General features: G+C 38.5%; 1 protein-coding gene across 1 annotated transcript; it reads right to left on the bottom strand.

Moving 5' to 3' along the window:
* Window positions 1-13,127: 13,127 nt before the first annotated feature.
* LOC143587313 (IAA-amino acid hydrolase ILR1-like 4) lies at window positions 13,128-16,686 on the bottom strand. Its single transcript, XM_077068634.1, has 5 exons — window positions 16,348-16,686; window positions 15,514-15,639; window positions 14,640-14,954; window positions 13,853-13,981; window positions 13,128-13,635 (listed from the first exon to the last, which is right to left on the bottom strand). Exons 1-5 carry the CDS (start codon window positions 16,681-16,683, stop codon window positions 13,240-13,242), a joined length of 1,302 nt encoding a protein of 433 aa, XP_076924749.1. The 5' UTR covers window positions 16,684-16,686; the 3' UTR covers window positions 13,128-13,239.
* Between the last annotated feature and the right edge of the window lie 1,652 nt (window positions 16,687-18,338).

Raw genomic sequence — 18,338 nt, 5'->3', positions numbered from 1 at the left:
CAATATGATATGCGAAGATAGGCTTGACAGACTATATAGGGACTGATAAGATATATAGATAATGATTGCCGAACCTAGTGGAATTACATCTTGAAAGATTTATACTATATCTGATTTAAAGAAAAGTCAAAAGTCAAAATGATTACTGTGTGTGCATGCTTTCATTTTTGAAGAAAAATCTGCTTTGTTTTATTTTATTTTGCAAAGAAATTCAACTTTATTTTTTCTTTATTTTTATTCAAATATTGGATCCCCTCCTGCGCGATAAGATTATCCGACCTGAGGGTAAATATTTGAGTATTCTACTTTATTTTCTTGGTGTTTCGTATGAATTCTTGGATTTTCTCTGCGCGATAATACGGGATTATCCTAATTAAGAGTTAAGATTTTATGCAACTTCAACTTATTTTTATCCTTTTATTTTGTTGAAATGGAACCTTATCTGCGTGTAGTAATACCGATCTTAAGGGAAAATTTTAACATTCTGCTTTATTTTCTTTTTATTATTTTTGCATGAGTCACAGTTAATCAAAATTTAGAAAATCAAAGAAAAACGTACATGTGATATTCACTGTATAAGAGATAGAAATGTTATATCTTATTGATGGGGTCCACATATGGTTGTGTGCCTAATTGAACCAAATTAAAGCATATCGTAAAGTTTCCGACAAGTCTGTGAAAAGTTTAAAAGGACAATTATATCTGCAATCATCGTTGGGTTACGTGTATAATAATCATCGAAATTGAAGTGTTACTTAGTGATATTTTCGTCAATATGATTCCTTGCTCAACTCACAAAAATATGTACTGCTTTAATAGTTTAGTCGTTTAGTATTTTTTTTTTTTTGTTCATTACTTGTTATCTGAATATGATTTTAAAAATCCAAAAAGATTTTTATTTCTTTTTCAATTCTGCTTTAGTTTCGATTTACCAAGCTAGCGAATAATTCAAAAATAAAAGGAAAAGAATTGATCCCCAAAAAGTTTTAAATTAATCGTGCTTAATGTATTTACAACTGGTATCAGTTGTGTTTTTAACGTAAAAATCCACTTAAATTAAGAATTACCGATCAATGGTGATCGGGCATTTTTAATGTATGCAATTAAAACATAATTTGGATTTAATTGAATATTTAATTCTTTGTTTAAAACCCTAAATTGGTTTTAAATATTATTTAATTCCTTAAGAGATTTGTATCTCATTCGCTAAGGAAAACTTGGTGATTCGTTAAATGGTTTAACGAATGTAAATCCATTCGTTATTTAATCATAACGAATGAGATTCTCATTCGTTGTAAATACATTCGCTTCCGTTGTGCATAACGAATGGAAGACATTCGTGTAATCCTTAACGAATTTAATTTATCATTCGTTAATGTTTTAACGAATGACACTCTCATTTGTTAGAAACATTAACGAATAACGTATGATCGTTAAAGTTTAACGAATTAGAGATCTTTTCGTTTAAAATTTTAACGAATCTGGATTATAATTTAAGGAATGAGGCCATTCGTTAGTTCAAATTTTGAACGAATGACCTCGGGTTGTGTGAAATTATTGGGTTTATAATCCCAATGACAGACGAATGACCTTCCATTCGCCATTTCCTATTTCACCATCAACCTAACCAAACTTTTGCAATTTTTTTCAAAATTTCATACCTGCTTGTTTTCATAATTTACTGATATCTTCTCATTCTACAGGTATTAATGATCAAAATGATACAAAATTCATGAGATTTCATTGGTGATTTGAGGGTTAACTGGTTAATTGAAACTGGAATATTAATCGAATAGTTAACAATTCATTAAACCCATATTCTGATTGAGATTAGTATTATTGATCATAGATTAATGTATGAAACTGATATTCGATCATTGTTATTAAGATTAATTGTGTAAATTGTTAAAGAATCAAAGGGTTCGACGATGATGTTTGTCGTCTTTGACTTCATTAAGTCAAAATAATGTATAAGGTTTGACTCCTGATAGTCAAAGTGATAATTAGAATAGATTCGTTAAGTGTTAACAAATGATATGCATATTCGTTAAATTTGTTGACGAATGATATGCAGATTCGTTAAATTTATTAACGAATGATTATCTAAGTTGGTAACGAATGAGGTATAACGAATAAGGTTGATTCGTTAGATAGTTCAAGCTCATTCGTATAACATTTGTTAACGAATATGTCTCATTCGTTAAAGGTAGCGAATGGAAACAATTACTATTAACGAATATGTTTCATTCGTTAAAAGCAACGAATGGAAACAATGAATGTTAACGAATATGTTTCATTCGTTAAAGGCAACGAATGAAAATTATAATGTATAACGAATGTCTCATTCGTCTAAATATTTTAACGAATGAGATAATCCTTTGTTAATCAGTATTGAATATTATACTTATATTTGTTATTTTTAACAGTAATGGCCGACAAAAACATTCAAAATCCTACTCCAGAGCAAAACCCAATGGTTAACCCTGCTGAAGCTGAACCTGCACATGCACCAGTACTCTTGTCTTGGAGTGAAAGTCATAACATTTGTGCATATCTCGAGCCACAATTTGAAGATACACCGATTTTTGGCGGGATGATCAGTTTCTTGATCCGATCAAGAATTTACAAGGCCATATCAGAAGATTATACGTGCATTCTGGGATACAGCTCAATTGAATGAAGCAGAGAATCAGATCGAGGCTGTTATTCAAGACAAACAAGTGGTGATCGATGTTAATGTTATTCGAGACTCGTTGGGCTTTATTGATTCAATCGACGATCCATGTGAGTTCGATAAGGATTTGATTAGAGGGTTATTCAGCCGTGTAAAGTATAATGGTGATCTGGGGAGGTCCATGTACAACAAGGCTAATTTATGTGAACAATACAAGTACTTGTTACATGTATTGATACACTGTCTTTGTGGACGAAGAGGTGGATTTGATGAGTTTCGAGCTATGTTGCAATCTGCTTTTGTTGCCTTGGTGTTGAATAAACCATTTAACTTCTCTGAAATGGTTTATTATCACTTGAAGGAGAACTTGACGAGCCGCCATAAGTTTTTAATGTATCCAAGATTCCTCCAGATGATAATCAATGATCTTCAACCTGAGCTGATTAAAGATCAAAATGAGGTGATGAAGTTTAAGCATATGGATGAGGAGACCATGAGACGTTTGAGATCGTAGCGAGGTCAGAGTCTTGCAGATAGACCAAAGTTCAAGCGTTTGATTGGTCACTTGGTGAATATTGATTATATTGCACCACCTAATGATCGTTGGATTCATGATGATTCCGATTCTGAACGTGAAGATTGTGGTGGTGGGAATGGTGGTGATGGTGGTCCTGGACCACAAGCCGAGTTAAGTTATGAACAAAAACGTAAGCGTAAAGGAAAAAAACCGATGATGGAAAAGGGGGAGAAACCCAAGAAACAACGAGTTAGAAGGGGTTCGGGTATAGAGATACCGAGTCAACCATTCGTACCATCTACTGTTGTTTCTGCTTCAGTTATTCCTGCTATTACTTCTCAAGTTCAACAGAGAATTCCACGATCTCCTACTCCTACTTAATAGATTTTCCTCATTCTCCAACACCTGTGCAAATGCCTACTTCTCCAATGCCTCCAACTCTGACCTTGGCTACTACTGTGAGGCCTGATCCTCATTTTGGAAACATATTACAAATTGTATTGGCACGGATACCTACACCACAGCCAACTACTCCTGCTACTCCTGTTACTCCGACGCCGTTGCCAAGACCTGAGCATTCCTTTATGTCATTCAGTCGTCCTCAGGGTCCTATGTAACCAGTGCATCCGAATTTCTATCTTATGGCTCCCCAAGCTCAATGGTTTCACATGATGAATCTGTTGCATTTACAGCATACTCAAATGCAAGCAGATAGAGCTGCTCATGAGTTAGCCCAAAGGAATTTGTTGCGGCATATCCAGTTCACTCAACGTGAAAACAGGGAGCTTCGAGCCCTGATTGCCGCTCAGGGGGGAGAGATTGGATAAACAGGATAAGATCATTCTTCAGTTGACTTGTAAAGAAGATGAATTGAAGAAATTAAAGAATTATGAAGATGATCAAGATGGTGCAGGGGGTGGGATAGATCAGCAACCGGGCGGAAGTTCCACACCGTCAGCGGGAAATAAGACTGATGCGAGTGCTGGTGGTTTTGAAGCTAGTAATCTACAGATTGTTCCATACAAAGATTACACGAGAGTCAAGCCAATAGATGTTATTCCGGCTAACATGCTTCTGTTTGTAGGTATGGATGGGATTGTGTACAGTATGGTGAATGCAAATGAGATCGAAGAAGGTGAATTTATTGATCACTCATTAACAAAAGAACAAATTGCCTTGCTTCTTGATCTAAATGAAGATGAGGTGGATGTATTGGATAAGAGTATGGATGTGGAAATGGAAGAGAATGATAATACAGGTATTCCTCATGGGAATGTGCCTGATTTTGAAAAAGTAGAAGTTGAAGACGTTACTGCCGAGGAGTACCCTGAGTTCTATACCGACAACAATACCAACGACTCAGGTATTCCATTTTTCACTATTGAGCACTTTGATGCAGCAGAACGTCGTTTGCGGGAAGAAAAAGATAAATTTAAAGCTACTGAAACAAGTCATGTCTCTGTTACTGATAAGAAGCGTAAACGTGCTTTGGATGGTATGTTTGAACATAATGTTGCAAAGATGAACAAGATGATCGAGATTTTTCGTTATCACGAACGAGAAGAAGTCAAAGTTGAAAAGGCTCGAGCATCGGCATACCAAATGAAGAAGTACAAGTCAGCTAAAGATGTGAGAGGTGATTTGGTGGCATGGCAGTATGATTCAGATCTTAAGGTATATATCGTGAAGTGGGAGCATGGTATTTATTACTTCAAACGCCCACACGATATCTTATCTATGCCCAGATGGGATGTGAGAACACTAGCTAATCGACCATTTGTGAATCGTAGAGACGATAAGTGGGCTAGTTGGTTCTATAAGCAGTTATTACATGAAACCCATTTTGGTTTCAAGTTCTTCAAGCCACAGGTGCCTACTCATAAGTACATTGATGAGATTGATACTCGCACAGGCTGGAGAAAGTTAATTTTACAGGTAAAACCGCCAAAGACGATGAAGAGGGTTCCAATGAAGACATTTCCTCAGAGTTTGTTCACCTCATTTAATTATTGGTACTACGACAATCATACAAGTGAAGCGATTATTGTATATGGTCATGGTTCTAACACGAAAACGATACGTGTGATTGACCCAATGTGGCTAGTTAACTTATCCGAGTCTGACAATGATGCGCTATTTACTAGTCAGATCAGATTTGCTAACGTAAGTGACTATGAGCTTGCTATGCAGTTTCAGAAGGTTGTTAGAGTCTGTTATGCATACAAGATTCACGGTTGCGTTGACTGGAAGACCAAGATGTTCCAGGGGGGGTTTGTTAATACATGTTTTGTACGTCTCGATCTTTATCAGGGTTTTTAATGTAATAGATTAAAGTATAGGGGTTTTAATGTAAATATGGTTAAAAGGCCATTCGCTCTATTGTAAGTTACATTCGTTACCTCGTAACGAATGTAACACATTCGTCTAAATGTAAACTCATTCGTTAACCCTGTTTAATGAATGAGATAACGAATGATGGCCATTCGCTATCACTTAATGTATTAACGAGTAAGCTTGTTTATTCGTTAAGGTTTTTGTAACGAATGACCTATTCGTTAAGTTAAGTTTAACGAATAGGGTCATCTTCCTATATATACCCCTGTAATCTATTTTATTTATAACAGTTCTGATTATTCCTTGAATCCTCTCGTTACTCTGTCCATTTGTTCTCTTAAAACACACAGTACACACACTAAAGTAATACTAGCCTAATCGTATGGATAATCAACGAGATCATCGTCGCAATCACAAGATCTAGATCCGTCACATGCTCTCACACCTTAGGATACCTACAAAACTCTAAACTCTTGATGAGGGGTGGGTGTTAGCCTGGCTAACACCCCTCCGATGCTTAAGTCAGTAAATTTGATAAAGAGACAATAAAGTTTAAATATATAAAAATAGAATAGGGAACATACCTTTATCCTAATATGTTGAGGATATGAACATACCAGTTAAGGATACTAACAAAAATATGCCTTGATGGATATTCCAAGCTCTTGGTACAGGAACACCTTCCATAGTGATCAATCTGTAGGCCCCTTTGCCTGCTTCTGAATCAATCAAGTAAAGGTCTTCCCACTTTGGAGCTAGCTTTCCATCTGCCGGGTTAGTGGTATTATGAAATGCCTTTCTTAACACCATATCTCCTACTTGGAATCTTCTAATTTGAATGTTCTTGTTGTATGACTTGGCTATTCTTTGTTGATAGGCCGCCATTCTGATTTTGGCAAGATCTCTGAGCTCTTCAATAATGTCTAGGTCTTCAGTAAGGCTTTAGTTGTTGAATTCAGTATCTTGGATGTTGGTTCTTGCTATGGGGATCACCATCTCTGTAGGGATAACAAATTCGGCCCCAAACACCAAAGAAAAGGGTGTTTGACCCGTTGCATTTTTTGAATTGGTTCTATCAGCCCAAAGAACGAATTGTAGTTCTTCAGCCCATTTTCCCTTCTTGGACCCCAATTTCTTCTTCAAATTGTTGATGATGATCTTGTTACTAGGCTCTGCTTGACCATTGGCTTGAGGATATACTGGAGCTGAAGTCATCATCTTGATCCCCCAACTTTCACAAAAGTTGGTTGTTCTGCTACCGATGAACTGTGAACCGTTATCACTAATGATCTCTGCCGGGATACCGAATCTTGTCAGGATATTGCGTTTAATAAACAAGATCACATCCTTCTCTTTAACTTGGACAAACGCCTTAGCTTCGATCCACTTGGAGAAGTAGTCTGTCGTGGCCAACATAAAGACTTTTCCACCAGGAGCCTTGGGCAGCTTTCCCACAATATCCATTCCCCATTTCATAAATGGCCACGGGGCTATGATTGGACGTAAGGGTTCAGCTGGTTGATGTAAAATGTTGCTGTGTCTTTGACAAGCATCACATTTCTTGGAGAAGTTCATTGCATCCTTCTTCATTGTCGACCAGAAATAACCTGTCCTTAGTATCTTTGATACTAAGGCTCTACCCCCAGTATGATTTCCGCAATCACCTTCATGTATGTCTTTGAGGACTTCTTGTACTTCATGGTGTTCCAAGCACCTCAAGTATGGACCTGCAAGTGATTTTCTATACAAAACATTATTTAGGATAATATACTAGGTTACCTTCATTCGGAAAGCTCTGGGATTTTCTCCTTCTGTTATCTCGTTATCCTAAAGATATCGTATTATGGGACGGGTCCAGGATACTGAATCGTCTTCGGGTTTGAAGTCTCCATGACTTCGTAGTTCTCCTTTGTTGCTGGAGTCAAGATATGCACGATTGGTATTTTGATGTCATCCGGTATCTTGAGAGTTGATGCTAAATTTGCTAAGGCATCTGCTTCAGCGTTCTCTTCTCTTGGTACCTGTTCTATATCAAATGTTTCGAAACACATAGCTAATTGCTTAACTATTTCTAAATATTTTGCTAAGTTTTCTGCATTTACTGCATAAGAGCGGTTAAAATGGTTAGCTAATAATAATGAATCAACATAAACTCGAAGATACCTGACCTTCATATCCTTAGCTAATTGCAAACCAACTATTAGGGCCTCATACTCAGCCTCATTATTAGTGGCCAGAAATTCACAAGATATAGATAGAGGTATAATGTCCCCTGTGACGATTTTAGCAGGATACCTAGACCTGTTCCTCTTATGTTAGAGGCACCATCTGTATGCAAGGTCCAATTCTCCTTAACCTCCAATTGTTGAACTTATTTTTCTACTTCTTCAAGTATATCCTGGCTAAAATCAACCACAAAGTCGGCAAGTGCCTGAGATTTGATGGCTGTTCTTGGTTCATACAAAATTTCGTATGCACTAAGTTTCACAGCCCACTTTGCCATCCTACCTGGAATTTCTGGTTTTCTCAAAACAACCTTCATAGGATAGTTAGTTTTTACATGAATAGCATGAGTTTCAAAGTAATGTCTTAATTTAGTAGAAGCCATTATAAGTGCTAAAATTAATTTTTCAAGATAAGAATACCTGTATTCAGCATCTAGTAGACTTTTACTTACATAATATATCGGATGTTGTTGACATTCGTGATCCTTGACTAAGACAGCACTTATTGAACTCCCAGAAACGGCTAAGTACAAGGATAATGGTTCACCATCAACTAGCTTCATCAGGAGAGACACTGAGGATAAGTATTCTTTCAAGGATACCAAAGCCCTTTCTTGCTTCTCTCCCCATTCAAATTTCTGATTCTTCCTCAAGATATCATAGAAGTCTTTACACTTCTCTGAAGATCCTGAGATGAATCTGTTGAGAGCTGTAATTCTTCCGGTCAATCTTTGGACATCTTTGACGTTTCTTGGCAATTTGATATCCAGGATGGCCTTGATCTGCTCAAGGCTTGCTTCTATTCCTCTCTTGGTGATCATGTACCCAAGGAACTTTCCTACTTTGACTCCAAAATGACACTTGGCTGGATTCAACTTCATGTTATACTCATCCATGATATCAAATGTTGTTGCCAAGTCTTTGAGATGATCCTCAGCCCTCCTTGACTTTACCACCATGTCATCTATGTAGACTTCCATCGTGTCCCCCAGTTGGTATTTGAACATCATGTTGACTAGCCTCTGGTATGTTGCACCTGCATTTTTTAATCCAAAAGGCATTGCAATATAACAGTATATACCTGTGGGAGTCATGAAGGCTGTGTCTTCTTGATCTGAAGGCTCCATTTGAATTTGTTGAAATCCTGAGGATGCATCCATGAAGGTTAGCAGTTCGTGGCCAGCAGTTGCATCCACCATCGAGTCAATGTGTGGGAGTGGAAATGGGTCTTTTGGGCAGGCCTTATTCAGGTCTGTGAAGTCCACGCACACTCTCCACTTTCCATTCTTCTTCTAGACTACAACTAGATTGGTCAACCATCTAGGATAGTGGACCTCTCTTATCATCTTGGTCTTGAGCATCTTCTGCACTTCTTCTTGTATGATAATGTTTCTTTCAGGGGCAAACTTCCTTCGCTTTTGATGCACCGGCCTGAAAGATTTATCTATACCAAGTTTATGAGTAATTATAGATTTGGAGATACCTGTCCTATCTTCATGTTTCCAGGCGGAGGTAGAAGCTCTTTTCTTTAAGAAGGATACCAATCCTTGTTCGATATCCTCAGACATACCCGATCCTATCAAAACTTTGATTTCGGTATCCTGAGGATCCAAGGATACTTCCTTCACATCCTGGTCCCTGGCTTGCAGAACCTCCCCTGGTTGCTTCTGTAATTGCTATGCTTGAGTAGGCTTTGTAGTCCACTTCATTAATGAAGCATAGCATTCCTTGGCATCTTGCTGATCGCTTTCAATCTTGATGGCTCCCCATGGGCTTGGAAGTTCAACACATTGATGATAAGTTGAGGGTACTGCCTTCATGCTGTGGATCCAGGACCTGCCTAATATCACATTACAACAAGACAATGAGTCAATAACACAAAATTTTTGTAGGGAGTTAGTTCCCTCAATATATTTTGGAAGTTTGATTTCTCCCAACGTATCATTAGTCTTGCCACTGAAACCTACAAGGACTGAGAAGTTTGGGATAATCTCTGCTTCAGGAATATCCATTTTCTTCAATGCATCCAGTTGGATGATGTTCACTGAGCTGCCTCCATCAACAAGTATCCTGCGCACAAAACAATTAGCGATACATAAAGTAATTACCAAACCATCATGGTTGGGATCCACAAGATCACATCAATCCTCCTCATCGAAGGATATGATTCTTTGAGTTGTCAGCGTGAAAGTGCGGAGAGGTCTTTCTCCGTTGTCCATCTTCGTTTCTTTGTAACGCTTCTTGGCCGCCGAGTATGAGGTTCCACAAATGTCGGATCCTCCCGAGATAAAGGAAACAATTTTAGCTCCGAGTGGTGGAGAAGGTGCCCTTTCAGGTATCTTGACAGGATCCTGACTTTTATCCTTGTTCCTTCCAAATAGTTCCTTCAGGTATCCTTTGCTGAGAAGGTATCCTATCTCTTTCCGGAGTGCTATACAATCATCAGTGCGATGACTAAAGTTTTCGTGGAATGCACACCACTTGGATTTGTCTTTATTGGATCCAGGCTTTTCATTTATCTTGGGTCATCTAGCCTTGTCACCTAGATCCTGCATGGCACATATAACACCACCAATGTCAATGTTAAAACAATATTCAGAGATTTTAGGATACTCTTCATCATCTTCGTCTTCTTCCACAGCATTTATCCTGGGATTATCTTGTTTGGAATAAGGCTTGGGCCTGGAGAACTTTTGTGGAGAGTCTGACTTTCTTTTGGTAGACTCATACTTCGGGATAACTAGATTTCCATGAGCCTTCTTGTCATCCTCTAGCCTAATGTATCTTAGAGCCCTGTTTCTGACTTCATCAAGATTCCTGCATGGAGTCATGACAAGATCGTCATAGAAAGGAGAATCCTTCTTTAATCCCATCTTGAGAGCTTCAACAGCAGCCGCCATATCAAGGTTGGGGATATACAAAGCTTCCCTGCTAAATCTAGTTATGTAATCCCTTAAGGATTCATTATTATGCTGAACAATTCTATATTAATCACCTGTCATTTTCTCAAAAGATCTACTACAAGAAAATTGATTATTGAATAAGTTAATCAAATGAGCAAATGAAATAATAGTATTGAAAGGAATACCTAGTAACCATTTGAGGGTCGGTCCCGTTAACGTTGAACCGAATCCCTTGCATAGACAGGCTTCTTTGATATCAATGGGGATGGGGTTGATCTCCATCCTTTCTCTATACTGAGCTACGTGTTTCTCAGGATCCATAGTGCCATCGTATAGCTTCATGCTGGGAGTTTGAAACTTCTTGGGGATCTCTACGTCGCATATAGGCCAAGTAAACCTGGATAACCTGTGACTGCCTACTGGAACTTCTGCTATGGGACGTATTATTCCGGGGATATTAGAAATCATATCCTTCATTTTCTACAATTCCCTGGCTATTTCAGGGGATATCCCCTTATCCTGCACAGATCCTCGGTTAGTGTATAAATTTGCATTAAATAAATTGTTACCGAGATCATGGTTAGGCCTTGGGTATCCTGAGCCTTGACGACTAGTTCCTCCATTGAGGGTATCCTCAGGATAAAGTGACGTCTGCATAGGGATATCATCCCCAACATGCACTTCAGAGGACACCATAGGAGATCCTGATGAGAATATGCCGGCTGGCATGGTTGAACGAGGCTGCATGTTGATGGAGTCTGGCATCGTTGGTGTGGGTACCTCCGAGGATACCGAAGGTAAATTCCTCAGTATCCTGACTGCTGCTGAGATGGAGTCCTTGTTGATTGTGTCCCTAAGGATCCGGGATTCTGAAGTATAGATGATCCTGGATAACCAAAATCAAGAGCCCTAGGCATGATTGGAGTAGCCTCCTGCCTTGGTTTTTTCTAGATCCCTTCAATTTCCTTAAATAGCCTTGAGTTGGTCTTTTCTTGCTGCTCCATGTGAGCTTTGACCTGTTTCATCAATGCAAAAATGTCACTGTTAGAAATAACCGGATCTACCCGTGTAGAGGTTCCCGCGTATGGTGGAAGTTCTCCTCTGGGCTGAGTGTTTTTCTTCTGGACTGGTGGAGGACCAGAGTTAACACTTGAAGCAGTGGTGACCGCTGGAGCAAAAACAGAACTAGTTTTTGGTTGTGAGGCCATAATAAAGGGATGAAAATGATTGAGTGTGAAATAAACGGATTTGAAGGATTAAAGCACCGATAGCCCCACGATGGGCGCCAAATTGTTTTGGTCAAAAATTAACAAAGGTGATTTTACAACCAAATTAGTGAATGGGAGTTGGTGATTGCTTGAAATGAATGTAAAACTGCTAGAACACAGAGATTTGTTGCGAGGAAAAAACCCGTCATCCTGAGGATAACAAGAAAAAAAACCCTGGGTGGTGAAAATTATCACCACCGGTTTATTAAAAACAAAAATCGGTTACGAGTGGTTGAGCTCAATCTAGATTGTGATTACAGAATGCGAGTACTGCTAAGTCTCGAGTAATAAGTGTGTGTGATATGATCAAGTGAGCCATATTTATACAAGTAAATAGCTAACAAGAATTCCTATAATTCCGGAGATAATGTACTCTTTCCTATTAGCCGTTTGATTTCCACGTTTCCTTTTTGAACACGTTCTATTAGCTGCAAGTTTGAGTCTTTAGGGAATCGTGGTCATTTCTCTTGACCTGGTAAATAAGAAAAATAGCGAACAATTTGTTAATTATACAATATATTTAGGATACATGTTACCTTGAAGGATACCATATCCTGGAGTTATCCCGAACATATTGTTTGCTAAGGATACCGAAATCCGAGCCCTAACATTAGGGTACCAAAAATTCCACATATAACAATCGTGACCGTGATTGTCGTGGATAACCAGGGCCATCAAACACCAACATCGATCAAACAAGTTCGGTTTTGATCGAGGTTACATCATAGCCAAGAAACAGTGCTGCCATCACCTTGTCAACCAAGCAAGATTATCGAACAAGTCAGTTTGATCAAGGTCGAGTCGTACAACATTCCACCACCGAAAGGTAAAGAATTTGGACCTTCATCCATTCAACGTCTGATGCTTTCACCCGCGAACTACAACATTTTTGTCCCTACATATGAAGACCGTTCTTCGTCTTCACAAAGTTTGCGAAGTAACTGGACCAAGTTCGACCGATCAAGAAAAGAACGATCTCCCAATGGGATTATTGTATCAAACGGAGCCTGAGTCATTTCTAATGCAAGTTGATGATCAAGAAACCGCCAAGAAGGATGTGGGAATCGATCAAGACCCACCATCGTGGAGCGAAGCGGGCTAGAGAAGCAAGGTTGCAAACCTTAGGGTCGTAATTCAATGCGGAATCAATTAAGGATCAACTTCACTAATTAAAATTGATATTTGGGAAGTTAAAACTGGTTGCAAATAATAAAGGCTAAACACACACCTCACTCTAAACAGCATTATTTGTTTACAACTTTAAAACAGACTCCTTGTTAGCAGCAGCATCAATAACATGTCACTTAAAGAAAACTCTTCACAGTTCATCCTTGCGCTCGAGATGCTGACTTTGACTTTCAAGCAGGTATGTTACAGCCAGAGACGCTTGCATTGCGGCCCCATAAGGAAGAACATCTTCATTAAGTTGAAAAAATGGGGAATGAAGTGATTGAGGTTTTTCAGTTTTTTCATTTTTCATTCCAATAAAATAGAAATAACCAGGAATAATCTCTTGGTAAAAAGAAAAATCCTCTGCTCCCATCATTGGTGACATTTCTTTAGCATTACCGGGACCAAGAACACTTCCTGCAACTTTCTGGAAGAATTTGTGCAAGACCGCATCGTTTATGGTGGCCGGGTAAAAAGGTTTACCTTTTGAAGCGAATTCGACAGTTGCATTACATCTATGTACAGTTGCTTGACCTACAATCACCTGTTCACAAAAATAAAACTATGATTACGACTGTAACAATAGTGCTTTGTGATCGTAATTAATGCAGTATTTATCTTTAAAAAATTAAGTAAAAGAGCAAAATCAGGTCAACAAAACCGGCCCAGTACGCTTTGACTCCTACCCAACCCGCCCATCTTGACACACTCTAGTTTCTGAAATAACTCAAGGTTCTAGCTTTTTAAATTATTTTCAGTACCTCCTCAATTCGTTGCCTGAGCTGCAAGAAAGTTTCTTTAGAGAAAGCTCTAAAGGTTCCACCAATGGTGACAGAATCCGGGATAACATTAAATGCACCGCCTCCTTGAAACTTGGCAACTGTAACAACCTGCGAGAGTGTCGATGTTTAATATAAACAAACACTTTATCATATGTATATCCTTACACTAGGAGGGTATTTAGCTAAGCTACTAGAAAGTGCTTATTTGCTTGCCAATATAAGTTGTTTGGAAATCATACAAGTTCTTTTCGTTTTTGCTTTTTGTTATGGGTTTTTAACCAGGTTTTCTAAAAACGGGCGTTTAAAATATGATTACAGAAATTGTCCTCCAACTATATGTTGTTTAAGATGTTTCTTTAATTATTTATTATTTTGCATAAATTACACAAATAGTCCTCCAAATACTAAATTAATTAGTAAGTTACACAAATAGTCCCTATAATGGAAAAGGTGAACAATGCTAGGCGCGTAATTATAATTGAAATGAAAATGAAACCACAGTGACTTCCAAAAGTTTTGGTAAATAGTCAAAATGAGTCGGATTGGGTCAGAATGCCCTAAAACACAGTCTGAATTTTGATTAAAAAAAGTTAAACAAATGGTGTTTCTTTACAAATTGATTTAGTCGGTTGTAAGTATTACCACGACAATTTGGTTTGTGGTTTCACCCGTTCAACCATCATAGTTGACCAGTTACAGGTTAAAAGACCTGAATCGACATGTTTATATGTAAACGGAACATGATTTGAAGCCGCAAAAAAGTCACCTGAGAATCAAGAGGATCGGCTTCTCTTGACACAAGATGTTGTAAACTGACAACAACGTTTGAGGCTGCTAAAATAGGGTCGATCGAGTTCTGAGGAATGGCAGCATGACCTCCTTTTCCGGTTATGACCGCTTCGAAAAAACCGTTACCCGCCATTAAAGTACCAGATCGAGAGAAAACTTGACCGCAAGGTTGCTCAGGAGAAACATGTAAACCAAATATGGCTTCCACATTCTCAAGAGATCCACTATCCACCACCACTTTTGCACCGCCACCGCCTTCCTCTGCCGGTTGGAAAACCAGCACCACCGTTCCCTGCCAACGGGTAGCATATATAGACATTTTTATGTAAGAATATGTGTATAGTCCTAGATATATTGTATCCATATGAGATAGAGATGACATATCAACCCATTTCAGTCATGCTTTATCTCGTACAAGTCAACCCTTCATAAAAAAAACTAAAAAGAGAACATGTCAAACAGGTTGAAAGTTACGTATGACGTTGGTATGCATGTTTACTCGTGTATATCTAGGAAAATATAAATAAGAGTAACAATAGGTACTTAAAGTTATAAGTAGTTTGGTAATTTCATGTTTAGAATAATAATCAGCTTTCCTACAACTCTTTAATTAGTTAAGAATCCAAAACTATTAGTTTGACTATAACTAATCACCAAGCAAAATTTTGATTAGTTAAGTAAACAGTTTAGGCCCACATCCAAACACAAGCCCCCACCGCACCTCGTCGTCATCACCAAAATATGGCAGGGGAAACCAATTTAGTACCCTTGTTTTCAAAAACGACTCATTTCAACTGAGTCCATTTCAGTTAGTATAGAAAAATAATAAAATATATAAACATATTACATACCTTGAGAAGATGAGTATGGTTTTTGAGAATCTTGGCAGCCCCAAGAAGCATGGTGACATGGCCATCATGACCACATGCATGCATCTTTCCATCTACTTTACTCTTATGTTCCCATTCAACCATTTCCTAATTACAAAAATTAAAAGCCTTATTAATCAATTTTGTCAACATTTTCAATGCATGTGCTGTTGATATGTCTACCCTTTTAATTGTAAACTGTCGGGTCAATTGTTTTAAAAACTGTTGAAACCGACTGAACCCTCTAAAGTATAAACTAAAGCAAGCCAGCAGGTTTGGGTTTTGCGGTTTGGTCTGGTTTGAAATTTGGAACAGGCGTTAAACCTTTATTGTTTAAATATCTTCTTTCATATTTACATTTTTAGGATATGTAGTTATGCATATGCATTATAATAGATAATCAGTTTTAAACAGAAACTAGAGATTTTAAATTAAAAAAAAAAGGGTTCAAAACACAAAACCATCAAAACCAGACCGTTAAACCACCAAACCGGATCCTCTAACTAACCCGGCTGGTTTGGTTTGCCTTTTCACAAAACCTTAGTTAGCAATTCGGTCCAGAATTTTGACCAAAATTGACCCAAGTCAGCATCTGTTCAGACCCGAACCCATTTTGACCTTACCCCTTTTGGCCCAACCCCGTCCCAACCCCAACCAAAATAACCCATTTTTGAATCGGCCCGCTCTGACCTGTGACCCGAGCATGCCCGGACCGACCCGACCCATTTACCGGTCCTAATTATAACAAAATTTCCAAATTCAAACATCAAAAGTGAAATTAATATCTCAAATTAAGCTTTAATAAAATATATAAACCTGCAATGGTAGAGCATCCATATCTGCCCTTAAAGCAACAAACGGAGGTTCACCGGAGCCGATGAACCCAACAACACCGGTAACTGCAACCGGGTGTTTGTAAGAGATCCCCAAATGATCCAGTTGAGCTCTGATAAGCTTACTTGTTTCGTATTCTTCAAAACCCAGTTCAGGATTCTCGTGTATCTTTCTCCTGATCCCTGCCATCCACTCTAACACTTCTTCTTTCTTCGCTAATTCAAGAAACTGCTGTGAAATCTCAGAAACCCCATTTGAGATTTGAGGTTTAAGAACGGAAACGATCAATATTATCGAAACCCATCTCGAAAGATTCATTTTTTTTATTTTTTTTTTTTTTGGTGTGGGGAACCAATTCGATGATGAAATTGAAGGGTGACAAGTGACAAGTGACAAGTTAAATTGTAAAGAAAATCAGTAGGTGATGAAGACAGAACACACCCTGGTCATCTCCGCCGTATATATATCATGCACACAATTTCAGCACGGAAAACGCACGTGCTGAATGATTAGGTTGGCCGGTTTTATATAGATGACCCACATAATATGCTTGAGTAACACAAATGGTTTTATATAGATGACCCACATAATATGCTTGAGCAACACAAAATGTTAAATGACTAAATGACTGATATGACCCGTGACCGTTCTGACACGTGTAACTAGAGGTGGCAAATGGGTTGGGTTGGGTTGGGTCAAAACGGGTCATGGGTCGGAACAGGTTAGGTTTGAAACGGGTTAGGGTCGAAACGGGTCACTTAAAAAAAGGGTTGTTTTGGTTCGGGTCGGAACGGGTTATGGTCAACAGGTTCGGGTTATAACGGGTCAAGGTTGGAACGGGTCAAAACGGGTTTGGGTCAAAACTCTTTTAAGCGATTTTTTAGTTCGTTTCAGCGCGTAACAGCTCGTTTAAGCGATTTTTCAGTTCGTTTCAGCGCGTAACAGCTCGTTTAAGCGATTTTTCGGTTTGTTTCAGCGCGTAACAGCTCGTTTAAGCGATTTTTTAGTTTGTTTCAACGCTTAACAGCTCGTGTAAGCGATTTTTCAGTTCGTTTCAGCGCGTAACAGCTCGTTTAAGAGATTTTTCAGTTCGTTTCAGCGCGTAACAGCTCGTTTAAGCGATTTTTCAGTTCGTTTAAGCAATTTTCCAGTTCGTTTCAGCGCGTAACAGCTCGTTTAAGCGATTTTAAAGTTCGTTTCAGCGTGTAACAGCTCGTTTAAGCGATTTTTCAGTTCGTTTCCGCGCGTAACAGCTCGTTTACGCGATTTTTCAGTTCGTTTCAGCGCGTAACAGCTCGTTTAAGCGAATTTTCAGTTCGTTTAAGCAATTTTTCAATTCGTTTCAGCGCGTAACAGCTCGTTTAATCGATTTTTCAGTTCGTTTCCGCGCGTAACAGCTCGTTTAAGCGATTTTTCAGTTCGTTTCAGCGCGTAACAGCTCGTTTAAGCAATTTTACAGTTCGTTTCATCGTGTAACAGCTCGTTTAAGCGATTTTTCAGTTCGTTTCAGCGCGTAACAGCTCGTTTTAGCGTTTTAGCGATTTTTTAGTTCGTTTCATCGCGTAACAGCTCGTTTAAGCGATTTTTCAGTTCGTTTCAGCGCGTAACAGCTCGTTTTAGCGATTTTTTTAGTTCGTTTCATCGCGTAACAGCTCGTTTAAGTGATTTTTCAGTTCTTTTCAGCGCGTAACAGCTCGTTTTAGCGATTTTTTAGTTCGTTTCATCGCGTAACAGCTCGTTTAAGTGATTTTTCAGTTCTTTTCAGCGCGTAACAGCTCGTTTAAGCGATTTTTCAGTTCGTTTCATCATGTAACAGCTCATTTAAGCGATTTTGCAGTTCGTTTCATTGCGTAACAGCTCGTTTAAGCGATTTTTCAGTTCGTTTCATCATGTAACAGCTCGTTTAAGCGATTTTTCAGTTTGTTTCATCGCGTAACAGCTCGTTTATGCGATTTTTCAGTTCGTTTCAGCAC

Source organism: Bidens hawaiensis, unplaced genomic scaffold (assembly GCF_021521415.1).
Source record: "Bidens hawaiensis isolate Kalapana, Puna unplaced genomic scaffold, B.hawaiensis_p1.1 tig00035450_1, whole genome shotgun sequence".
NCBI lineage: Eukaryota > Viridiplantae > Streptophyta > Magnoliopsida > Asterales > Asteraceae > Bidens > Bidens hawaiensis.
The sequence above is the reverse complement of the archived record's forward strand: the minus strand, read 5'-3'. Positions and strand labels throughout refer to the sequence as shown.

Excerpts from the sequence above, each read along its gene's own strand:
- LOC143587313 (XM_077068634.1), bottom strand. The coding sequence starts at position 16,683 with ATGAATCTTTCGAGATGGGTTTCGATAATATTGATCGTTTCCGTTCTT. Across the intron at positions 13,982-14,639 it reads CCGATCCTCTTGATTCTCAG|GTTGTTACAGTTGCCAAGTT; the intron begins GTGACTTTTTTG and ends ACACTCTCGCAG. Across the intron at positions 13,636-13,852 it reads TCAGGCAACGAATTGAGGAG|GTGATTGTAGGTCAAGCAAC; the intron begins GTACTGAAAATA and ends TTTTGTGAACAG.